Genomic DNA, 23,175 nt, shown 5'->3' on the forward strand with positions numbered 1-23,175 from the left:
GCATAAATGTAGGCGTGAAAATATTCTTATCCCTGGCATTTGGTGGGGGGGGGGGGATATGGTGCATTACATCCCCTCCACCCATTTTCATGGGGGATATATCCCCCCTTCCCCCCAGGATCGCCGCCCATGTCGTCTACATATAATACATGGAAGTTATAGTCCTTACCCTGCTGCAGTACTGCGAGACTCGGCATTCATAAATGCATTACACCATAAAAATTTATTGTGCTAGATCAAACAGTTGATGAAAGGAGTTCCAACCGTAGCCCCTGCAACCATCCACACTTTTAGTAAATCACGGGATTATAGAAGATGAGGGCAGTCAAACACCATATGTTACGTCGCTAATGTATTTAATTGTGATATGTCTTTGCATATTCATAAACACCCTGTAGTATTCAGACCTTGGATTGGCTGACGAAACTTGGATCATGATTATCTTGATACAAATCATTTTACAAACGACTTGGTAATGTTGTGGTGATGGTATATAAGAGAGTTTTATATACCATTTGCATTTCGGAAAATTCCCACGACGTGTTGAAAAACGTCGATACGGAACTTATGTGATGACGGACTTATGATATGTAAAGTAGTTTGTTCTTGATATCGCAATAAATATTTGTTCTGAGACAAAAACGAGACGAAAAAAACGAATAATACAAAGCGGTCACGCCACTATAGGAAGAGGAACCAAATCTTACCAGGGGCGGTGGAAAGGGTTTAATCTTGAAAATTGGTGGAACATCGAGGGGAGGTGGGACGTGTGACTTTGATTTGAGGGGGGAAAACCATGCACAAAGTTATCTATAACCTTCCAGCAAAACGTGTCCTCTGTGCATTTCGTACCAAAACTTTACGTATGTGAATTATATTTCAACATTAGAGCCGTTTTAATGACATTTCCCCCTCAATATTTTAACAACATCATTACTTTTTGTCAATGATAATTTGTAATTTCTCAACATAAGTACTGTTTTTATATAACAATAGGGCACATCTATATACCCCAAATTAACAAAATGGGATACGTACGATACTCTTTGCTATCAAACAGAGGTACTTGTAAAAAAGGGGGCATTTTTGAGATTCTTCATAAGACTGGGAGTGCAGGTGATGTGATACTAGCTAAGCTAAAACTATATGTGCGAAAGTAACAACGATTTACACAGAATACAAACTATTTATTACCTTCTTCTATAATGTTGAATTATGAACATAGGAAAACTGATCTATATATTCTTGTTTGCAAGTCTGAAGTTTTAGCTAATAAACTTGAAGTTTCTGTCTTTAGATCTTGGTGAAATATATTAAAATATCACATTTATTACCCTTGACAACAGGAAATAATGACTATAAAAGAGACAAAGAGACTTCAGCTCTTTAGAATGCGTAAATATATATATATATATATATATATATATATATATATATATATATATATATATATATATTTCAGATGGTAAGTTGGCTATCTTTTTCCAACAAAAGATTTCATGGCTTCATTTGCGTTCAGTAAATTTTCAATTGCTAGTTGGACGTTTGTGGGCAAGGAACTGTATAGAAAGAAAGAAAAAAAACACATTATAAACATGAAGGCAACTAATTTCCTATAAAGAAGACGGTAATTTTAATCTCTCTTTAATTGTTGTATTTCTTTTCTTGTTTTTTTATCTCTTGCTTGGATGAGATAGTACATGGATTATTTGCACTTTCCGAACATGAGACAACAGTTTGGGACTGAGAAGCAGTACCAGATGTCTTGGTCAGCATTGATCACGTGTACACCCATGATTGAATTGACCATTGCTGACTATTTGTTTCGACATTGTTGTATATCATATGACCTTCCCATGCGTATTTATTTGAGGGTGGATGGGGTGAAGGGGTATAGGCGAGGATGAGGGGATGCATGGGGAGGGGCAGAGAGAGTGGCGATATGTTTAACTATGGGTTGGGAGATTCAATCAGGGACGAACCTGTACAAAATATACTTTCTAGGTCAATATTTATGATTGCCATTACCTTAACAAATTATGTGAACTTACTGCATTAGAAACACTGCGATGAAAATATAAGGAGGAAGATACAAAGTGTCCGTATCCGTTAGCACTGCCTGTACGACTTTCTCGCCGACGTATTCTGGTGTAATGAACGGCAAAAGGAACTGGTATCTGAATGAAACAAAAGGGAAAACTTCGATATCCTTCACTTAAAGTTGATATTTAGATTCACCACCAGTCTTCATTCTCAAAAAAAAAATGCCTGATCAGATTCCCTTGTTTGCAATTATAAAAGACCGATAAAGTTTCTCACTCTGCAAACTTAGGGTCATTTGTATCCAAAACATGAGAAAGAATGAATTCGACGTTTAATAAATCACCTTTTTTTTATATTCTGGGCTAGAAATGGGGAGCCTGCTTCAACGACCACACTACCACCCCCCCCCCCTGTATAAATTATATCATGTATCCGGTGCTGTTATTAGAACGTTGTTCTAGCCTGCAGTGACCTCGGCCTTATGGAAAGCCATTTTAACATTTGATCGGGAATTTGAGATATCTTAAATTGTTTCTTATTTTAGATATCTAAAATTCTATTTCAGATATCTAAAATTAAATTCGAGATATCTTAAATTTAATTCGAGATATCTGAAATTCTAATTCAGATATCTGAAATTAAATTCGAGATATCTGAAATTGAATTCGAGATATCCGAAATTGAATTCGAGATATCTGAAATTCTATTTCAGATATCTGAAATTGAATTCGAGATATCTGAAATTGAATTCAAGATATCTGAAATGCGTATGCAGAACTTCCCGATTAAATGTTAAATGGCGTACGTATGGAAAGCCATTTTAACATTTAATCGGGAAATTTCAGATATCTGAAATTGAATTCGAGATATCTGTAATTGAATTCGAGATATCTGAAATTCTATTTCAGATATCTAACATTGAATTCGAGATATCTGCAATTGAATTCGAGATATCTGCAATTCTATTTCAGATATCTGAAATAGACTTGCAGATATCTCGAATTCAATTTCAGATATCTCGAATTCAATTTCAGATATAGGCCTATGAATTTCTCTGGTATTTCGAGATATCTGAAATTGATTTTAAGATATCTGCAATTATTTGTAGATATCTTAAATAAATTGGAGATATCTGTAATTTAATTTGAGATATCTGAAATAATTTCGAGATATCTGAAATTCCTTATTAAATGTTAAAACGGCTTTCCATACGGCCTATGGTATACTCACTGATCAACTCAGCTCTTAGTGGGGATTTTTATATTACCACTCCTTTGCTCAGGGATGGGGTAGGAGTGAGGGGTAAAAGCAACAGGTAAAAGCCTTCGCGAGTAGGAGTGGGTAGGAGTGGGGTGCCTCTCAGATGACACACCACCTTACATAGCATGATGTCTCTACTTCGAGACTTTCGAGTCCCGTTCTAGTCAGCTTAAAGACGGTTACCTTGTTCATACATAATAAAGCGTTTATAATTTCCCATCAATTTTCCGTTGTTTATATTTTACTGATATTTTTCAATCTATTTATTTTTGCAACTGACAGAATTGAAGTGTTATCCGATCACATGGATGAAATTCCAACGGTTTTTGCTCATTTTTACTTACTTTACACTGATACCATTAAACATCCCGGTATTAACGGTGTAAGGGCAAACCACGGTACACTTGACATTACTTTTGTACATGTGTAGTTCTCTCAAGATTGACTCGTGTAATCCTTTGACGGCGCATTTGCTGGCGGAGTAGTCTGACATACCGCCAATACCGCCCTCACCTACCAGGCTGGATACGGTAACCACGTGACCTTGGTTATTTTTAATCATGTCCGGAAGGAAAGCTCTTAGCGTCTGTACAAAAATAATTCAGAGGGAAAACATAAAGAACAAACAAACAAACAAACATCGTAAGACAAAAGTCATGTCATAAATGACGAAAAAAAAAAGGACGGAAGGAAGGTAAAGAAACGGAATGGAATGGAATAAACATCACCTAACCATGATATAAAAAATATATACTCATAGGGTGTGACGTATAGGTGACTAAGGATATATACTTTTACAATATGTAAACGATATTCAGTATTAGTATTATCCAAATTACCAAAATGTCTTGAATTACTTTCATGATTACATCGGAAGATTGAAATTCATGTACAACAGTGACTGGAGAAGTAAACGTTGTCTTACTTCTTTCCGGCAACAGAAATCGACCAAAACTTCGGTATAGTGACCTCCTTTTTTTTCTCATTTGCTAAATCATCTACTATTTTAAAATAATATTAAGCATTGTTCATTTTGTAACGTATAACTTAGTCTAGGCTCCCGATTGAAAAGATATTTCACAAAATTTTAATTTGATTTAAATAAAGGATATTTAAAAATTTCCATTTACAACTAGTTCCATTGATATCCTCTTCTCTAATTATTAATGATTCTTCCAAATGTTGACAATTGCATGAATCTTATAGTATTGATATTTTAAGAAATATACGTCAACAACCCTTTCAATTTCAGATTTTTAAACAAAGTCTTTAAATAGCCTACTATATGATTTTCATGACGAAAATAATAATTTTTCTCACCCAAAAATGAGCCATGGTATTCACGCCCATAGTTTTCATAATTTTTTCATCGGACAGATCCAGGAAATAGCTACCGGAGACAATTCCAGCATTATTGACTAAAATGGTCACCGTGCCGGCTTCATCCTTAACCCGTTGTGCAAGGGTGTACACTTTTTGGCGGTTTGATACATCGCATGTATACGTCCACACATTGACACCGAATTTGCGAACCAGTTGCGCAGTTTCCTTATTTCCAGCGCTGTCAACGTCCCAGAGAACTAAGTCAGCCCCTTGCTCAGCGAAATTGATCGCAATCTGCCTACCGATGCCGCTGCCTGCCCCAGTGATGAGACAAATATCGCCTTCAACGGACTTCTTCCTCCAGATGGACATTGGCACAAAACTTCTGATTATCCCGAATAATATGTACAGAGCTAGTTTGATTAAAACGAACGGCAGTCCAATTATAAATGCTAGCATGTTAACAAGTGACATGTTGAAATATTGATTAATTAAATAAAAACCAAAACAAAATTGTGACAAGAACAGGTCGAGATGAATAATTTACGGTAAGAAAAATCTCATCAAACTTTCTATATAGTCATTTGCTCCTAAGTAGTTGTGCAATTCTCAATCTGAGTCACCTGTTTGAACTAGTTTCTTCTGTGCCGTATAAATAAATTTATACAGACTTTCATGATATATCAAACTAATTCGACGTAAACTTATAAAGCCAGAAAAGTCCGTTGCTAATGCCTATAGGCCTACTATACGACTGAGCAACAATGGACTGTTACCACTAATAAAATTAAAACCGCTTCAACTTTTGGTAGGCCTAATTACCTATAGAGATAGTAAGGTTCAAGGTTCATATAAAGGTACCGGTATATACCGTCTTATCAATGTTATTTGTCAAGATCACAAAACCAACACTTATTCCAGTCTCCTACAATGAATGATAACATGGTGGCGACAAGATCGAGTTTGATTAGAAATACAAGCTATTCAAAATAAAGATTTGGTAACCGAACTTGTTTCGAAACATAAAAGCGTGCAGGGACGTAACTATGTGGGAGATGAGAAGGGGCGGGCTAGAGTGACGGTTGTCGAGAGGGGGGGGGGGGTGTTGGTAGCGGGTCCGGACATTTTCTTGGGTAATTGTGACGACTTTTCCCAAATTGCAGCGTTTTATTTCAAAATTCGGGTAAGAAAAAGAGGAGAGAAAAAAAAAGAGAAGAAAAAAGAGGGGGAAAAAAGAGGAAGGAAGGGAAAAGAAAAAGAAGAAAGAGAGCAAAAGGAGAAAAGGACGCACCCACCACTTTTTGAGATTGTTCCCATCTGCATGAAAACGCGCGCCCGCAACCATACGACCCACCCCTCTAATCGCTTCCCGATGAGTTACGAAACTTAATTAATGACCTTCGCCCGTAGTACCAAGACCTCTTGACAAAATCCGGTAACACACCACTTCTCCGATAACAAGTGATCGGGTTGTGTATTAGTGACGTCTAGAGGTCGTGCACTGAACTACATGGAGTGTGACCACTCCCGACTTTGCAATTTCCCAAGATCAGGCCCCGAAATCTCCAAGAAATCCCAAGGGCACTGTACTGTATGGATATCTAGCAATATCTAGGGATGAAAATCCCAAGATCTTCCCTAAACTGAAGGCAGATAGAGAATCGAAGCCTTCAGAGTGTAATGAACTTGAAATTGTGCGTCTTTCGAAATGAAAAGAATGTTGGGCGTAACTCCTATGGGCTCGGACCGCGTTGAGCCGGTGGCCCCGGCCAAAAGGGGCCCCGCTATACTGATGCACAGAAAAAGGGTACCTCTTTGAATAGGGAGGACCCGTTTTACTGGGAAAGAAAAACTCATGCAAGACTGAACAAGACAATATACATATTTTTCACGTGATACGGAATACGGACATCATGATCATGGGCTCATTGGGTATTAATGTCTATGTCGAGCTAGTTGTGTTATTTATTATTATAATGAAAACAAAGTAATTTAAAACCGGAATTCCAGCCAATGTTGTAGTGAGCCTATCTTAGGTTTGATTACTGTATTTGTACAGTAGTCTCCATTATACTTCATACAGTAGGGGCACTTGCCCAACCCCATCCCTGGAAAATTAAAAACAAAACTTAAGCATTTGACATTTCAATGATTTCCCCCAACCAACAGTTCTCTAGTCATGTTCATTGCATATACAGACCCATAATGCATTACTGAAATTATTGAAAGTCAAATTCCTAAGACATGAGATCTCAAAATCACCGATGTGTAAATGCAACTTGAACGGGAAGTGTCTTTTCCGACGATCTTGGAGTATTTTTTTGGCAAAAAAAAATCGTCGTACGCTCCGCGCCAACCGATGGTGGCGCTCCGCTTAGATATTATCAAGTAATGTGTTACACCTAAGTGACCTACTGATCCCCCTTGTAAACATTTCTGCGGACGCCCTTGCACGGCCTCCTGATAGGGGGCCCCTTTGGACCAGGAGCCCCCCCCCCCCGGCTCATCGTTACGCCACTGGTGAGCATTACACAGTTAACAGATAATAGTTTTTTTCCACTCTAATTTCAATTATTCCAAATTTTAAAGCAAGCTGCAGATATCATGCACATCATATCAGTGAGCATGAAAATGGCGTTCCGGGATGAACAGCCTCCAAACTGTAGATGTGCGTAGTGTTCGGTTTCGGAAATATCTGGTATAGTTTCATTCCTTCAACGAAGTTTTATAGTAGCCGTTATAAGAGGTTTAATATTTGTACACCAATAAATTAACTGTGTCTGAATTTTCGAAAATTCCCTGACCACCATTCTTCATCATACTTCCCTCTACTCTTGCAATTTTGTCCGGTCTGTTAGGGGTTGAAGGAGGTTTTTCTATATTGGTTGTCCATAGATGAAATTTTGTGCAACATTATGGGTATTTTTTGAAGTGAATTTATTCACGAGAATTGTGAATTTTCAAATTCTGAACAACGAATGGGCTTTAAACCTTGACAAATGGTGCTTACGGGGGTATTGTGGGCCGCGACGTAGACTCACCTACAAAAAGCAATGATCCACAGGAGATGCGATGAGGTCGAACATGATGTGTGACTGGTGTGTGACTGGTGTGTGACTGGTGTGTGACTGGTGACTCTTCAAAACGGTTATGGATAGGGAAAAAAACTATTGGGAAATTCTTGGTTCTCAGGCAAAGTGTACATCTGGTTGGTCATTTCAAGCCCGAGAAGTGCCATTTCCGGTGATCTGGGGTATCAAAACCCGAAATTTTCTTGTACGCTGCGCGCCAACCGATGGTGGCGCTCCTCTTACATAGTAATTCGCGCCCCCCGGGTTAGAAAATCCTGGATACGCCTCTGATTTCTACAATTGATCTGAAAGTGTGATGTTTTTATTTTAACATTTTGACATTTTGATTGTAGTAGAATCTAGAACGTTTTACGTCTGGTCAGGCTCTAAATTTCCACATTTTTATGTAAAAAAGAAATGAGACGTTTCAAATCAAATTAAACTTTTATCGCCGATAATTAATTAAATACGGACATTCTGGATAAACCTGGATTTCTTAAAGTAAAATCAAAGTAATTGACCGATAAACATGTACACCAACTGAGCAACATTTTGCAGAAATGTTTCACTTACTCAGCTGGAATGAGGTGAACAATTTTACATTTTGCAGAAAATTGTTGAATTGACGACATATGATAAGTTGTCAATTAAACATTTAGCAGAAAATTGTTCAATTGCTCAGTTGGAATGAAGTGCACAATTGAACACTTTGCAGAAAATTGTTCAATTGCTCAGTTAAAGCAACTGAGCGATTCAACATATTTCTGATTTTTGTTAAGATATTATCTTGTTATCTAAACAATTTACTGAAAAATGTTGACTTATTGGGGCAAAGTTTTCTTATCTTGATGGCACTTTTAAGCTTCCGTATAAAACAGGAGATACTGCCTGTATGCAACATGTAACAGTAGGTTGTTGGATCTATATGATATGAACATGTAGACAACACGAAGCTTTGAACCCTGGAGCATGAGCGAGACAAGTTAGATAGCATATGTTGTCAGGACAAGAATGACGAATCTCGTGCATCAGCCAATGGATAAAGAATGAACTAGATATTTGTTACACCAAGAAATAATCCATTAATTATTGTGAGGAAGTAACTTAAAGTTATCACATTTTTAACACGCAGTAGGAAACATAATATTCTAAAACGTATATCTCGATCATTAGTAGCAGTTGCACGAATACCAATAGAATACTGAATAGTGTAGGAATTTTAATAGCCTATGTAAGTTACAGCGTACAGTAGTTGATTGTATTTTCGGGAAGCCAGAGGTTGATCCTGGTGGTATATAACATTGCAGTTAGTTCAGTACAGTACTGCTGGAATAAATCAAGTAATCGTCGATGAATCAACAACATGGAAACAAGCAATACTAATTGTGGCCTAAAACATAACTTAGACGAGGCCTACTGTAAGTATGATTGCTGTTAGCCTTAGAAAATAAGTTTGAATTACCCACACCCTTACATGCAAATGTAGCATAATGAAAACATAGTGTTTGTATTTCTTAGGTAGAGGTGTCTTTCATTTTGAGTCAGTGGAATAAGACAGTTGATGAATGAGTACCAACAACAAGGCCCATAATTTCCATGAAGAAGATAAAGACCAGCCACCTGGTTTTCACCGCAATAATGCCTCCGGTAAGAATCCATTTCTTTAATCAATGTTAGGCCTAATTATGTTCGTACCAACCATATAAAACATGAAGTTCTTGGTTGGTATTGACCAACCATGGTAAAAAAGTATTATATTTGCTCAACGATATTGACGGTCATTCAAGTGTCATTCTAGTCAACACTCCAGAAATCTTTTGGAATATTTACCAAGTGGTAGAGTATAAGAGTAGACTTTGTGTAATTCTCTGCACTTCATCAAGTTGTAGTGACCGAGCAGTAACAGAACAAACTAAAACATATGCAACCAACAAAGAATGACACAAGACAAGTTGACAGCTTGGAGGCTGGAGGAGCTCTGCTCTATATTATTCTCTTGTAACATCATCTCCAACATACATAACAAATTAACACTAACATATACCAACACCCTAGTATAACACAATCCTATTGGTAGGTGGAAGACCACTAACCACTCCCACTAGGTCATTCCACCTCTCACAAACATCTACACCTGTATAACATGGGATCATACCAGTGTATGTGCACCTGGGTACTCTCCAATTGACCTGGCCATAAAAGCTTCCAAACATAACTCAACTTACAGTGTAAACAATAGATAGAATACCAACAATGCCATAGATGGCTATCCTCAGTGGATTAGCACTAACAGTGACCAGAATAGTCTAATATATGCCAGCAAGTATAATAGACTAGCCTAAGATAGGATAAACAAGCTAGGACCCTACAAAGTTGTTGGTTTATTTCTGCTGTTGCTAGTGATGTAGGTAGATTCTCACTCCCTAATAGCATGCATTTCACCAAATACAGTACTTATGAAATAACCAGTTTAGACAATATTGATACTTTTCGATAATTAAACAAGGAAGTCCATATCAAAAGTATGTTAATTGACATTTGGTGCAACTTCCCAGAAATATTGCTCAATATTTGTTATTTAATTCAATCTGACACATACAGGATATGTAGCTATAGGGAAGGGGGTGTGGGATGTCTCAATCCCCCCCCAATAATTGGTTTGAATCTTCAATAGTTGGAAAATCAGAGGTCAAAAGATGACAGTTGGAAAGTTTATTTATGCAACATCTCTTAAAATAATTTAGCAGATCGCACTCTTGACAGGATAATTATGATTTCTGACTCAATAATATTAGGCCATTTCTAATATTTCAAAGTTAAGGCTTATATTATTACAAGATTGACAAATTTTAACTTATAGTCAACCGAAATCTTGCTCCATGTACAACCCATAATAAAGTTGAAAATATACTACAAACTAACTGTGACTTTAAACTTGTCTAAAAACGGCCAATTGGCATTCCATTTAGCACCTTAGCATATTACTAAGTACCCGGCCATGTTTCAGGTACAAAGAACTGACAACTCACTCATGTTATGCTGCTGAAAATTTCGAAATTGGAATTTCAATGTGATTTTGTATGTGTTTACATTGTTCATTTTGCAAGTAAAGGTATAACTATAATGTAACCTACAGTATAAGCCACCTGTACTAATAAAGTAAACAAGATTTCTGTCAGTCAGTCATATCCTACGAATCTACCCAGTTGGAAAATTATGATTCTAGCTGGAATAAATGATCGCAAGACCCCAGCAACATCCCTGGAATATGTATATTCCATGATAACACTGTCCATTCATGGAGCTGTAAATAAAACTGTGTAACAGACACAACTGTTTTTCCCTTTTTTTTTCTCTGTATGTTACTCTCTTTAGGATTTGAATTACACAAAAGAGCCAAGCTGGTAGCCATACATAAAGCTCTTCAAGCTGATCCTGTGGATGTTGCATCGCTCAGAAAATATGCTATAAGTAAAGGTGGCTTACTGACAGATGAAATCAGAAGGAAAGCTTGGCCAAAATTGTTAAATGTTAACCCTTTTGAATCGATAGCCAAAGGTAAGTATTCTCGTAAAACCTTGTTTTCATTTGTGTGTTAACTTTATCACTATTGAGAGGACTCAAATTGTACCAAAAGCTGTCCCCTATGCATGAGCTGTCATCTTAATATATATATATGTCTCTGAAGGAAACTGAGCGTTGTATGTTAAAAGCAGAGCTGGTTGTTCAGCCAGTTGGGACAATTTCCTAATGCTATTACCTCTCTAAACTGTACTCCAATATCATGCTCTCAAAAAAGCACTGGTATTGACAGTACAAACAGTTCCTAACCTTGATCTGATAGAATCATGATATTCATACTGCTCGTACTGACAATACCAGTGCTCTGAAGTGTGACATGACAGTACAATATAGAAAAAAATTGTCCCAACTGGGTGATTTGTTTGTCCTTCATTTACAGTACTTTGTGTAGAACACGTACAGTACATTTTCTTAACAAATCATTCATAATAAATTGACTCAAGTTGCTTGAGCAAGAAGATATTCCATGCCCACAAGACCCTTTTGCTTTCATACTTTTATGATGAGTATTTGCACAGATCTTCTATCTAACTATGATTTTGCCCCAACAAACACACAAAGTTATAAAGACAAGATTTATAATCTAAAGAACCACCGACTCCCCCTCACATCCCCCCCCCCCCCTTACCAAGAAATACTATTGCTTGATTCAGATGGAAGAGTTTTTTCCAATTTTATGTCAGATGCTAACATCAAAGAACACAGGGACTATGACCAGGTTGTTCTTGATGTGAACAGATCACTCAAAAGATTCCCCCCTGGTAAGTGTTCCCTATTTTTTCTTTGTCTGTTGACTATCCTTTGATATTTTGCATTTTATTGTAATATATATAGCCACATCAAGCCTTTTTTGATTCCTTGCTGGAAGCAAAGGAATCTATGCAGTCAGGTTGGCGAATGCGTGTGTGTGTGTCCGTGACACTTGTTTGGTCGTCGATGAGTCAACAACGTTGTGATGGATATTTGTCATACTGCTATGTAGATGTATTACAGTGAGAGGTATGCCCTGTTGTTTTTGACATGGATGGACCTAATGAAGTTATGGGGTCAAACGTAAAAATCTTTACATTGCAGTAACTCTGCAACCTTAAGCCAGATTGTAACCAAACTTGGTATACAGTTGTTGCTGAATAGCTGGTACATGTAGGCCGAATTGTTCTGTGACCATTTGGGCCCCCAAAAATTCCGAGGCCAGTTTGGGCTGGTGGGCCCAAATTTTATTTCCACCTCAAATGCATTTTGGGACACATTCTTTGGTCCTGAATTTGTGGGCCCAACATTTTTGGGACCATTTTGGCCAACACTTTCTTTACATGGCAATATCTCCACAACCGTGAAATGCGAACAGTTTCAATACAGTTTTTCAGTAGTAGTTGCATATGTGTGGATGGGTTCCATATGGCTTGTCCATTATACCCTGCCATGTAAATTACCTAACCTACAAAAAAGACTTAAGAGGGTGAATCATGAACAGCAAGCAGATTGGGAACAATTTGGAAGAAGGTTACACATGATTTTACTCACTGCACTTTGATTTATGCATTGCATCACTATCTCCATGAATATTCAATGCAATATGACACAGAGCAGCCAGTTGGGACAATTTCATAATGTTTATACAGTACCTCTTTAAACTGTACACCAATATCATGCTTTGAAGCACTGGTATTGACAGTACAAACAGTTCTACCCTTGATCTGATAGAAACATGATATTCATACTGCTCGCACTGACAATGCGAGTGCTCCGAAAGCGGGACATGGCACTACAGTATAGAAAAACTTGTCCCAACTGGGTGCACGGAATGAGTAGAATTGTAAATTTTTAATGGCATTCTTCTGATATTCATACTGCTCGCACTGACAATGCGAGTGCTCCGAAAGCGGGACATGGCACTACAGTATAGAAAAACTTGTCCCAACTGGGTGCACGGAATGAGTAGAATTGTAAATTTTTAATGGCATTCTTCTGATAGTTGTCTTGGAATTTAGATATCTAAAACCTAAATTTACTTTAAAAAAAGCCAAAATGCTACGAAAGGAGGAGAATTTTAGGATGGGAAAACGGGTATTAACACCAATTTGATCTTCCTGCAGGTATGAAAGATGATGAACGAGAGGTCCTACAAGACCAGCTGGTGGAGGTTATAGTGAGGGTGCTCTGTGAGAACAACCAGCTACATTACTATCAGGTCGGTAAACATATACAAAGTAATGACTTGTTCTCTCTGAAAACCATCAGTTTGGATTTTACTGCCAGGCACTTGGTATATAGACAAGAAGCCAATGGAGGGCACTGCTCAATTCAATAACGAGTCACTCGAATTTTACAGTGGAGTTAAAAATTCATTTGCTGGTTACTTTTCCGACTTGGGTTGAGTCATTGAGTCACTGTATTATATATATGGTGAAAAACTTCCAAACAATCTTTGAGTCACTTGACTTGATATTTTAGTGGCTCGAATCGTGACTTAAAACACTGATACTATTGCACTACTTTAGGAAAGAAAAAGCGTTTGACTAAACTGCAACAGTAATAACATTTTTGGATCTAGGTAGAATTAGTTTATGTTGTATGTATATAAACAAAGTGTTTTGTCGTTTTTATCATCAGTTATATTTTTTTACTCTTCCTTCACATCTTCCTGTCAATCAATCCAAACATTTCCACTTTTCTGTTTCATTTGTCCATGATCATGTTATCCATAAATGTTGCTCATCTTGCCAATAAACCCTCATCTGTTGTTTTACTTGTGCATGTAATGCAAATAAGGAAGCCTGGGAAATGTTTAAAGAGTGTGCTTAAATTTAAGCATTTTTTAATACTTTCTCCAGGCTGCCTTATTTTCCAAGATATTGTCACCCATATATCCCATTTTTGCTCACATTTGTCAGAATTAAAATATTTAGTTTTTACATATGAAAATTTGTTGTCAATCTTCTTCTGGTCTAACAATTTTGTTCCTTATTTTTTTTTACATGCTAGGGTTACCATGACATCTGCGTCACTTTCCAGCTGGTGGTTGGTAAAGAAGCAACAGTCAGCTTAGTCAACAAACTATCAACACATCATCTTAGGTATACAGTATTTATATGTAAAGATGTAATGATTCCAATTGATACCTGGCTACAAGTTATATGATAGCTAAATTACTGAATTGTGAATTGTGTGAGCTCTCCAGCATTTCTGAAGAGGACACTGGATACCTGTCATGCGCATAATCTGCACCGTTGACAGATCTCTGAATCAAAAGTCACATGATCGTGTGAAAGCGCACAGGAGCATGAGAACGGATAATCTCGCAAACAGAGGCACTGGTGATTGGCTAGTTCACATGTTCCACTTCTCCAGACAAGAAACACAAAAACACAGTTAGCTTGACTTGAAACTTTGAAAATATCATTCAGAAGATCTGTTCATCAGTATTTACAAAGGAAACTGTATACACATGTAGAGATGTATACTCATGTTACTGTACCATTATGATCTGCAGTCAGAGCAGGCCAGCTTGTCAAGTTTTTGCAGAACTAGATCGGACCGATATGAAAGGTGCCCTCCATTGATTTGCGGTGTCACTGTTGTTTTATGCGCATGAAAAAGAGATTGTGGGAGTAACAATGTTTGTAAAATGCTTTGTGAAGGTCATTCAAAACGTGATTAAAGTGAATCTCAAATTTTGGCATATATATGCATATAATTTATATAAGTACTGTTTTTGTAATGAATTAGCTATCATCTATGACTTATGAATGGTTGTTTATAAAATGTTTCTATCTGATGATTACCAAGATAGTAATGCTGTAAAAAAGTATTGTTTTTATACATTCTACAGACAACTTATAAACTGGTTATTATAATTTTTATCAAGAAATGACAGAAATCATGTACAGTACCTGCAGTATAGTCATTTTTATAAGTCGTTTGAAAAGGTATCAAATGTACGATCAACGTTTATTCCTAACGATAGCCTTGTCTTCTCAACGACACAGTAAACAAGGGTGTATTACAAGTTGCCCTAGCAACGATAAACTGAGTAGAGGAAATGATTAAAATCTGATGTTTTCTTGTACATTCTAGAGACTTCATGGATTCCACAATGGACAGAACCAAACACATGCTTAACTACCTGTTACCTATTATCAACAAGTCAAAACCTGCTCTACATGACTTCCTACAAAGGTAAGAAATAGTTTTTATTAAGTGGTTTCTACGTCGGGCAGAAGTCAATCACATCCTTCTACGGCTGTTAGGTAAATGCAAGAACCCCACATGCTTCTGCCCAACGTAAACAAACCTTTCAACTTTGTATATACATCACATTGCAGATTTGTACTTAAAGGCATTGAAGACTCGCTCCAAACTGCGTGACGCCCTGTGAAAAAGTTAACTTTTCGTTGCCCGCAAGTGAAGTTTTTTTCTTGTCGCTACAAAATGCAGACAGTAATGAAACGTGATACCTTGTTATCTTTATCTAGACCTGAGATGTCCATCGCTGCTATGTACACTGTGTTATGGGTATTGACTGTAGCTGCATGTATTGACTGTACACTAGTGTCTAATTACCGACGGTAGCATGCTCTGTGTGTATTTTCTGGGATAGATGGTGGTGTCTAACACTTCTGTTACACCTCATTCGAAACTAGATCAGATTACCGGCATGAGTCGTTTCTTTGTGCGCGAGTCTTCACACCCTTTAAGAGTATAATAGCATGGTTATGAGTACAAACAGAATTCCCCAGGTTAAAGTACCAGTGCGAGAACAGGATCATGTACTCATAGCTATAAGAACATGAGTACAGATATTCAAGGACTAGTGTAAGGATTCAATACAAACCTATCCTTTTACCATCAGATAGATGGAAACTAGTTCTAAACAAGAATTCATCTTTTTTTCAAATTGGAAGATGAAAGATAAAGTACTCAGCCAATCCTCTTTGCATTTTATTGTTTAATATAAAGGTGCTATTCTTGTTTTAACACAGGTCAGAGGTCGGCACTGTCTTTGCACTGGCATGGCTCATCACCTGGTACGGGCATGTGCTCAACAGTTTCCGCAGCATCGTCAGACTCTACGATTTCTTCCTGGCGTGCCATCCGCTGATGCCTGTGTACTTGGCTGCCGCAGTGAGTTTTAATATCTTCAACCCTTTTAACTTTAATGTTTAGAATTGCCTAACATTAGACCTGCAGTACTCTTGCAGGCGATATTCCTAGTCCTGGCCTGATTATTTGTAAGATGAAAGATGTGTGTACATTTCCCTCTTGAAAACTTTGAAAAGAGCAGAGACTGAATAAAACTAGAAGCTACAATGGAGCCTGAACAGTGCAAAGACCTCATGGTTATAATTTCTGTGTTCTATCAATAGAGCTATACCGCTATTAGTATTAAAACATTTTGGGGGTTTTCTGTCAAGTACCAATCAAAAGCCACAATACTGTATCTTGCATAAGTTGGTAGTCAGGGACAAAACCCCAGTTTTATTTGAATCAACCCCGAAAGTGGCAAGAAAAAGTCATCCGTTTTTCTGTTCCCAATGCAAGAGATCCAAGCTTTTGAGTGTATTATTTCACAAACAACGATTGCCCATTATTATCCTATCAGTTTAATATTGAATGATTGTGTGATTCAACCTCCAGTAGAGATGTGAGTATGGATATGTTTTATTCATAAATTTATGTGAATCCCTTTTCTTCTGCTTCTCAGATTGTTTTGTACAGGGAGGAGGACATCATGCAATGTGAATGTGACATGCCGTTCGTCCACAGCTTACTTTCAAAGATACCCCAGAATTTGCCGTTAGAAAAACTGATCGTGGACGCGGGCGATCTCTTTGTGCAATATCAGCCGAGTCAATTAGCCAAAGAGGCGAGACTTTACTACAAGGAGAGGTATAAAACCAGCCAATATGTTGGGTCGGGTGGAGGGACATATAGAAAGCCTTGGCTGCTTCACAGTTGACCTTCAGGCTTTGTGGAGAGTTCTGCCACTGATTGATTCTAGGAGTGACAGAGTGGGGGAGGGAGGGAGGGGGGACAAGCCTAATTGTGGGGCAACTTAGGAAATATCTTGATATGCCTGCGACTGAGAAATTAATTCATGCTGTAATCTCGCGTAGGCTTGATTATGGCAATTCTCTTCTATTTGGTGTAGCTCCATCCCAACTATCGAGATTGCAAAGAATCTAAAACACGGCTGCTCGAATCGTCTATAGGGCGAACAGGTTTACCCCCATCACTCCTATACTGGAACAACTACACTGGTTACCAATAAGGCTCTGTATTGACTATAAAATACTCATTCTAGTTTATTGTACCATTAAAACTGGTACCCTTACCCACCTTAATGTTCTCTTACATCAGCAAGCTAACTGTCGACCAATACGTTCGCATTATCAATTTCAACATCATGTTCTAATGTCACGTACAAGATCTTTCGGTGACCGTAGCTTTCAGAGTGCTGCACCACGTTCATGGAACTCCTTTCCGGTTGAAATTAGATTCTATTATTCAATTCAAGGGCTGTCTTTAAACTTTTCTTATCTCTCTTCTCTATTAGTTTTTGCACATTCAGCACCCGTAAAGCACGTTGAACAACTTTTGTTGGAGTGTGCGCTATATAAGTCTAGTTATTATTATTATTGGAGCACACTTTCTGCAGGATGGTGGCTATATAGATAGCAGAAAGGAGGTTAGGGGTGGGGGCTGGGAGGGGACTAGAAAATGCTTGATTCCAAATCACATCTCTCCAACTAATAGTACATCAAATCTATACCGTCTGTAGAAGGATTACCTTACTTCTGGATTTCCCCGGCCATGTCCTCTTTCATCTTTATATCTTTCATGAACATTTGGGTGGAATGTGAGCAAAGAAAGGCAATAGACCTTCTTACTTCCTGATCTTACAGGCATATTGCAATTTCCTTGACTTGGATTTGGTAATCACTCCCACAAATAGTAGAGGGAACCACTCAAAGGAATTATTTTGCCATAGGTTGCTATAACAACTTGTCCCTCTCTCTTCAACTTAAATTTAGTAACCCCAGTCTGGAGTGCATCTGTGCATGAATTTGAAGACCATTGTTCATAGGGTATCTAAATGGGATAATGCATTCTGCTTTGGAATTCATGTACTGCTGGAGCTGATGTACAACCCTAGTCCCTTCCCACAAGAACCATTAACTTTTACTCAAATAAAGAATTTGGTGCACATTATATAAACATACCCTCAATATCCCCCCCCCCCCACCCACCTCCACTCATCAGACTTGGTCGTAGGTGTAGACATATCTGTTTGGTAGATATAATATTTTACTACTGTGTCAAGATAATGAACACTGTTTTCTGACTGTAATGGGTATATATGTTTTGATATAATAATTTCATGTGATGGAAGAGGCTACAATGTAGCTAATAATAATAATAATGATAATAATTTTTATGGAGAAACCTGCAAGTGCCTATGAATTACAACTTGGCTTCCAGTTCAACATATTAACTCAAATTTTGACTTTTTTTTTTAGGCATGATAATCCTGTTAAAGTATGTCCTCTTGTTCCTTATTCAGTACTAGCCTCACAACTTACCAAAGCCTTGAGGAGTCATCCCGAATACAACGACCCGACTCAGTTTTGAGACGTCTGACAAGGAGAGGTCAAGCAAGCGCTGCCGGCCGTCCGCAAGACAGCAATAGGGTAGTTAAGGTAGCTGTTTGGGCTATCTCCATGGGGATTTGTGCGGCGGCACTTACAGTGCTTAATAATGCCTTAGAATTTTGGGGTTGAGAAAGTGAGACGTCGAATAAAATTGGGCAAGACATTCGCACAGCAGCAGGGCAAGGCCTCCGATAGTGATACTACCAAAGTGGTGCAAACAGTTGACTGAGCCATGACAGAGCTCTATTAGAAGGCAGTTTTGTAATAGGCTAGTTACTATGATGATTCTAGGCAAGGAATGGCCTATGCAAATAGGAGGTCATACAATATGGGGCAACATCTTAAAATTGAATGATCCAGACTTTTCTTTTTGAAAATATCTGCAGTTCTGCCCTTACTACAAAGCACAAATAAGCAAAGAATTAAAGTCAAAGCTTGCCGCTGGCCTCAACATTTAAATCGATGTCAGTCTTTCGTCAAATAGCTACCTATTCAGATTGTTAGGTTGTTCAAAAACTGCCATGCCTGCATATCGTAGTTGTTACTAGGGAGACTGGAAAATTAAAGCTATCTATGCACTTAAAATGACTGGTGTGCTGGTTTATTGTGGTACTTGGAGAAAATGGATCTTGAATACAACAAGGTATTATTATCAAAGAACCTTTTAGGTCCCATGGTAGTAAAAACCATGATTAAGGCATACAGTGCATAAAAGCCTTCTATTCCTGTTCTGCAACCGTGAGAATTTACCTCTCAGGTTTGGAAAATTCTTCCATTCTTCCTACGAATTTGAATCGATATTATGTAAAGAAACCTCTGCATATAATAGCAAAGTAAAAGCGTGCTCTCCTTTTCTTTGTCAAGTCTGTAGGCTAGCAGAATTCCTTATGATTTAGTGCCAGTATAACTGACAAGTTAGTAGTACAACTGTCTTGAGTAGACCCGAGGCTTTGACCAAGAATTATTTCTGGTTATTACCCAAAGGGTCGTATATTTCAAATGAGGTCACGACAATTAGACTATGTTATTTGGCTCTCTATATTTGTACCTCTGATATATCTTATAGTGGTTAGGTGCTGCAAAATTACAAGGTGTTATTTACCTTACATGAAAACTATCAGTACTGGTATTTGACTTGCTTGTGAAGGTTCACTTTGTGGTTTGGTTAACAACCACTCCATCTTTCATCTATTTGAACAGTGACAAGGTATGAGGAAAGGGGGGGGGTTGGGGAGGGGGGTTAGCATAAGGGAGGAATGGTATCAGCTTCAGTAGTGGGACATTAACATGGTGTGAAAGATAAATGTAATATATTCGACATAAACTGGTAGATGTAGTCTGGTAGTAGTAGATATTGCATACACTAACTGTGATGTAGAGACAATAGCTCTTTCTTTTCTCACTAGAATCTAATACCAAACAACATTTATTTTACACACATGATTAGGTACTTTAGAATATGGTGCAGATGGAGATGACATGGTATTTTTCAAAACTTTTGTGTTGACCATTTGTATATAAAAGTTCAGAATGATAATGTATTCTATTCAGCATTTAATTTCACATGGTACAGAGGAAAGTATGAATTTGGAGATTCTTTCTACAGATTAAATTTTGCCATCTTTGAAGGTAATGGAGGTACTGAGCAGATGCAAGAGGAAACCAGCTTAATTATTCCCTTTTGATAAAGTATTGACTTTATTTTTTCAGTTACCTCTGTACCTCACACATATTCAGACATTTTGGATACCCTTCAATTCAAGTAATAAATCTATGTGCTCAAAATTTTTCGGTTGCCTTTTTCTCGACCATTCAATCAAATGCAGAATTTTTTATTCATTGGCATCTGACTTACTTTAAGTATAATAACAGGTTGTTTACAGGTAGCTTGTCTTTCTATCAACTTCTGTGCATGATATTGCCACAGAGCTGGTAAATGGTATCCATGGAAACAGCAAATTAGATAGTTCAACACAAAATGAAGCTTCATATTTCTTGCAGTTTAACATTCACAGCTTCAATCTGTTATTCTATGAAAGCTCCTATCAATCTTTGAGATTAAACAGAGAGGGGAAGGGGGATTACTTTTTTTAATTAGAATGAATAAGTTTGATTAAGTTTTATATATACATATATATATATATTGATGGATATGTATATATATTTGTGCAATTGTTTGGTAAACCATTTGTGAAATAATGGGTAAAATCATTAGTGCATCTAATGGATACAAGTTCATGTCTCTGATATTTCATATCTTAAAAGTCATTCAATAATGTATGTAAACAATGGACAGTCAAAAATATATTCCATAAAAACAAGGAAATTTGGTCATTGTTTATTTGAAGGTTGTGAAGTTACATAAGATCAAATGTTAACTTTATGTTTTTAAATATCAAACACAAGCACAAACTGATGTTGACAAACTAAAGACCTTAGAAAAGTTGCTGCAGAACTGTCTAATCCACTGGCTGCTTCAGAAGAGAGTAGCTACATGCTATCCTCCAACCCCTCTTTCAACCAACCTGTCTTGAAACAATAAACTTACACAGTTCGGCAGAGAACAATGCCATGATTTACTGAATTGCAAAAACAACATCAGTTAAGATAAAGATATGAAACAGAAGGAGTTTGTAACATGCTTAAATATGTGCATAGTAGGAAATGTTACTGCTACACGATATATGAAAAGAAATTTCCATATTCTTATTATAACCTTAAACTACCAAGATTCCAATCTCGTTTTCATTGAGTCACAAGTAACTGAAAACGATCAGGGTAAAATCACAGTGGAGCTTCTGTTCATGTAGTTCTCACAGTCTGCATAAGGTTCCATGTAGCTCTCATAGTCTGTATATGACTCTGTATATGTATTTTTGATCCTCCTGCAAGCAGGAACTTGCTAAGAAGCCTCATTGGCTTATCAAAGCCGCAAGTTGACCGAAGTCAGTCTCTTACATTCATATTTAACGTCCATGATTATTAATCTTGGGAGTGACTTGAACCGGGGACCTTATGATTGGAAGGCACCGGCGTTAACCACTGAGCTAACACTCCACATATGACTCTGTATATGACTCTGTATATGTGTCTATATGACTCTGTATATGTGTAGCTTTAATAGTCTGCATACGGTACATGTAGCTCAGTCTGCATAAGGTTCCATGTAGCTCTAGCAGTCTGCATAAGGTTAATACGGCTCTGACAGTCTGCATAAGGTTCATGTAGCTCGAATAGTCTGCATAAGGTTAATATGGCTCTGACAGTCTGCATAAGGTTCATGTAGCTCTCATAGTCTGCATACGGTACGGTTTAGCTATAATAGTCTGCATACGGTACATGTAGCTAAGTCTGCATAAGGTTCCATGTAGCTCTAGCAGTCTGCATAAGGTTAATATGGCTCTGACAGTGTGCATAAGGTTCCAGGTAGCTCTAGCAGTCTGCATAAGGTTCTGTTGACAACTATTTGTCTGCACAAAGTCCTGTGTATCTGTGATAGTCTGCATAAAGTTCATGTAGCTCTCACAGTCTGTATATGGCTCTGTGTAGCTCTAACAGTCTGCATAAGGTTCTGTGTACATCAATTAGTCTGCACAAAGTCCTGTGTATCTTTGGATAGTCTGCATACAGTCTGCAGAAGGCTCTGTGTTGTCTAATAGTGTGCATAACGTCCTGTCTAGCTACACCAGTCTGCGGATGGTTCCGTGCAGCTCTTACAGTCTATCCTTCGCCGTACTTGATGGGTTGATTTTCCTAACTATGGCTCTTAATTCAAATTTTTCAAATTAGTCATTATTCTAACTCAGTATATAGCCTAGTTGGCAGCATTCAATCTTGTCATAAATAACTGGATGTGCAGATTGGTTATCAGTTACGATATCGATGCAACAAACAAACGATATAAGTAAAGTAATAGATTAAGTTCACTTACAATTCTGTGACAACACACAGATTGTTTGGTGTGTTTTCATTATTATAGAGTTATTTTGTTCTTTAAAAGCCTTTGATCAACTAAACGACTATTGCATCTAAATATCCTAAAGGAAAGGAACATTGCACTGATAAGATTTTACATAAAGATATATATATACTGAATAAAAAAGACATAAATGGAAGATAAAACACACTCTCACTATTCCAGAGGAATTCCCCTAACACTCAACCATTTGGAGGGGGGTGGGGGGGAGGGTAAGGCTAAGATGATATGTCATCCATGGCAGGGTTCTATACAAGGTTTGCTGGTA

The 23,175-nt window shown here is 37.6% G+C and overlaps 2 protein-coding genes across 4 annotated transcripts; one reads left to right on the forward strand and one right to left on the reverse strand.

Moving 5' to 3' along the window:
• Window positions 1-1,456: 1,456 nt before the first annotated feature.
• On the reverse strand, window positions 1,457-10,301 carry LOC139965238 (short-chain dehydrogenase/reductase family 16C member 6-like). 2 transcript variants are annotated; one of them, XM_071967409.1, is made up of 5 exons: window positions 9,528-10,301; window positions 4,624-5,039; window positions 3,648-3,889; window positions 2,052-2,177; window positions 1,457-1,559 (listed from the first exon to the last, which is right to left on the reverse strand). In XM_071967409.1, exons 1-5 carry the CDS (start codon window positions 9,574-9,576, stop codon window positions 1,475-1,477), a joined length of 918 nt encoding a protein of 305 aa, XP_071823510.1. In that variant the 5' UTR covers window positions 9,577-10,301; the 3' UTR covers window positions 1,457-1,474. The 2 variants fall into 2 exon arrangements, with proteins under 2 accessions (XP_071823510.1, XP_071823509.1); XM_071967408.1 differs by lacking the exon at window positions 9,528-10,301 and having other exon boundaries at window positions 4,624-5,418.
• LOC139965237 (TBC1 domain family member 20-like) lies at window positions 8,613-21,257 on the forward strand. 2 transcript variants are annotated; one of them, XM_071967406.1, is made up of 10 exons: window positions 8,613-8,788; window positions 9,216-9,344; window positions 11,073-11,255; window positions 11,963-12,040; window positions 13,376-13,470; window positions 14,265-14,356; window positions 15,357-15,458; window positions 16,262-16,403; window positions 16,984-17,168; window positions 18,844-21,257. In XM_071967406.1, the coding sequence occupies exons 2-10, from the start codon at window positions 9,263-9,265 to the stop codon at window positions 19,058-19,060; spliced, it is 1,176 nt and encodes a 391-aa protein (XP_071823507.1). In that variant the 5' UTR covers window positions 8,613-8,788; window positions 9,216-9,262; the 3' UTR covers window positions 19,061-21,257. The 2 variants fall into 2 exon arrangements, with proteins under 2 accessions (XP_071823507.1, XP_071823508.1); XM_071967407.1 differs by lacking the exon at window positions 8,613-8,788 and adding an exon at window positions 8,802-9,115 and having other exon boundaries at window positions 9,200-9,344.
• The last annotated feature ends 1,918 nt before the right edge of the window (window positions 21,258-23,175 follow it).

This window comes from Apostichopus japonicus, chromosome 3, assembly GCF_037975245.1.
Source record: "Apostichopus japonicus isolate 1M-3 chromosome 3, ASM3797524v1, whole genome shotgun sequence".
In the NCBI taxonomy this organism is placed as follows: Eukaryota; Metazoa; Echinodermata; class Holothuroidea; order Aspidochirotida; family Stichopodidae; genus Apostichopus; species Apostichopus japonicus.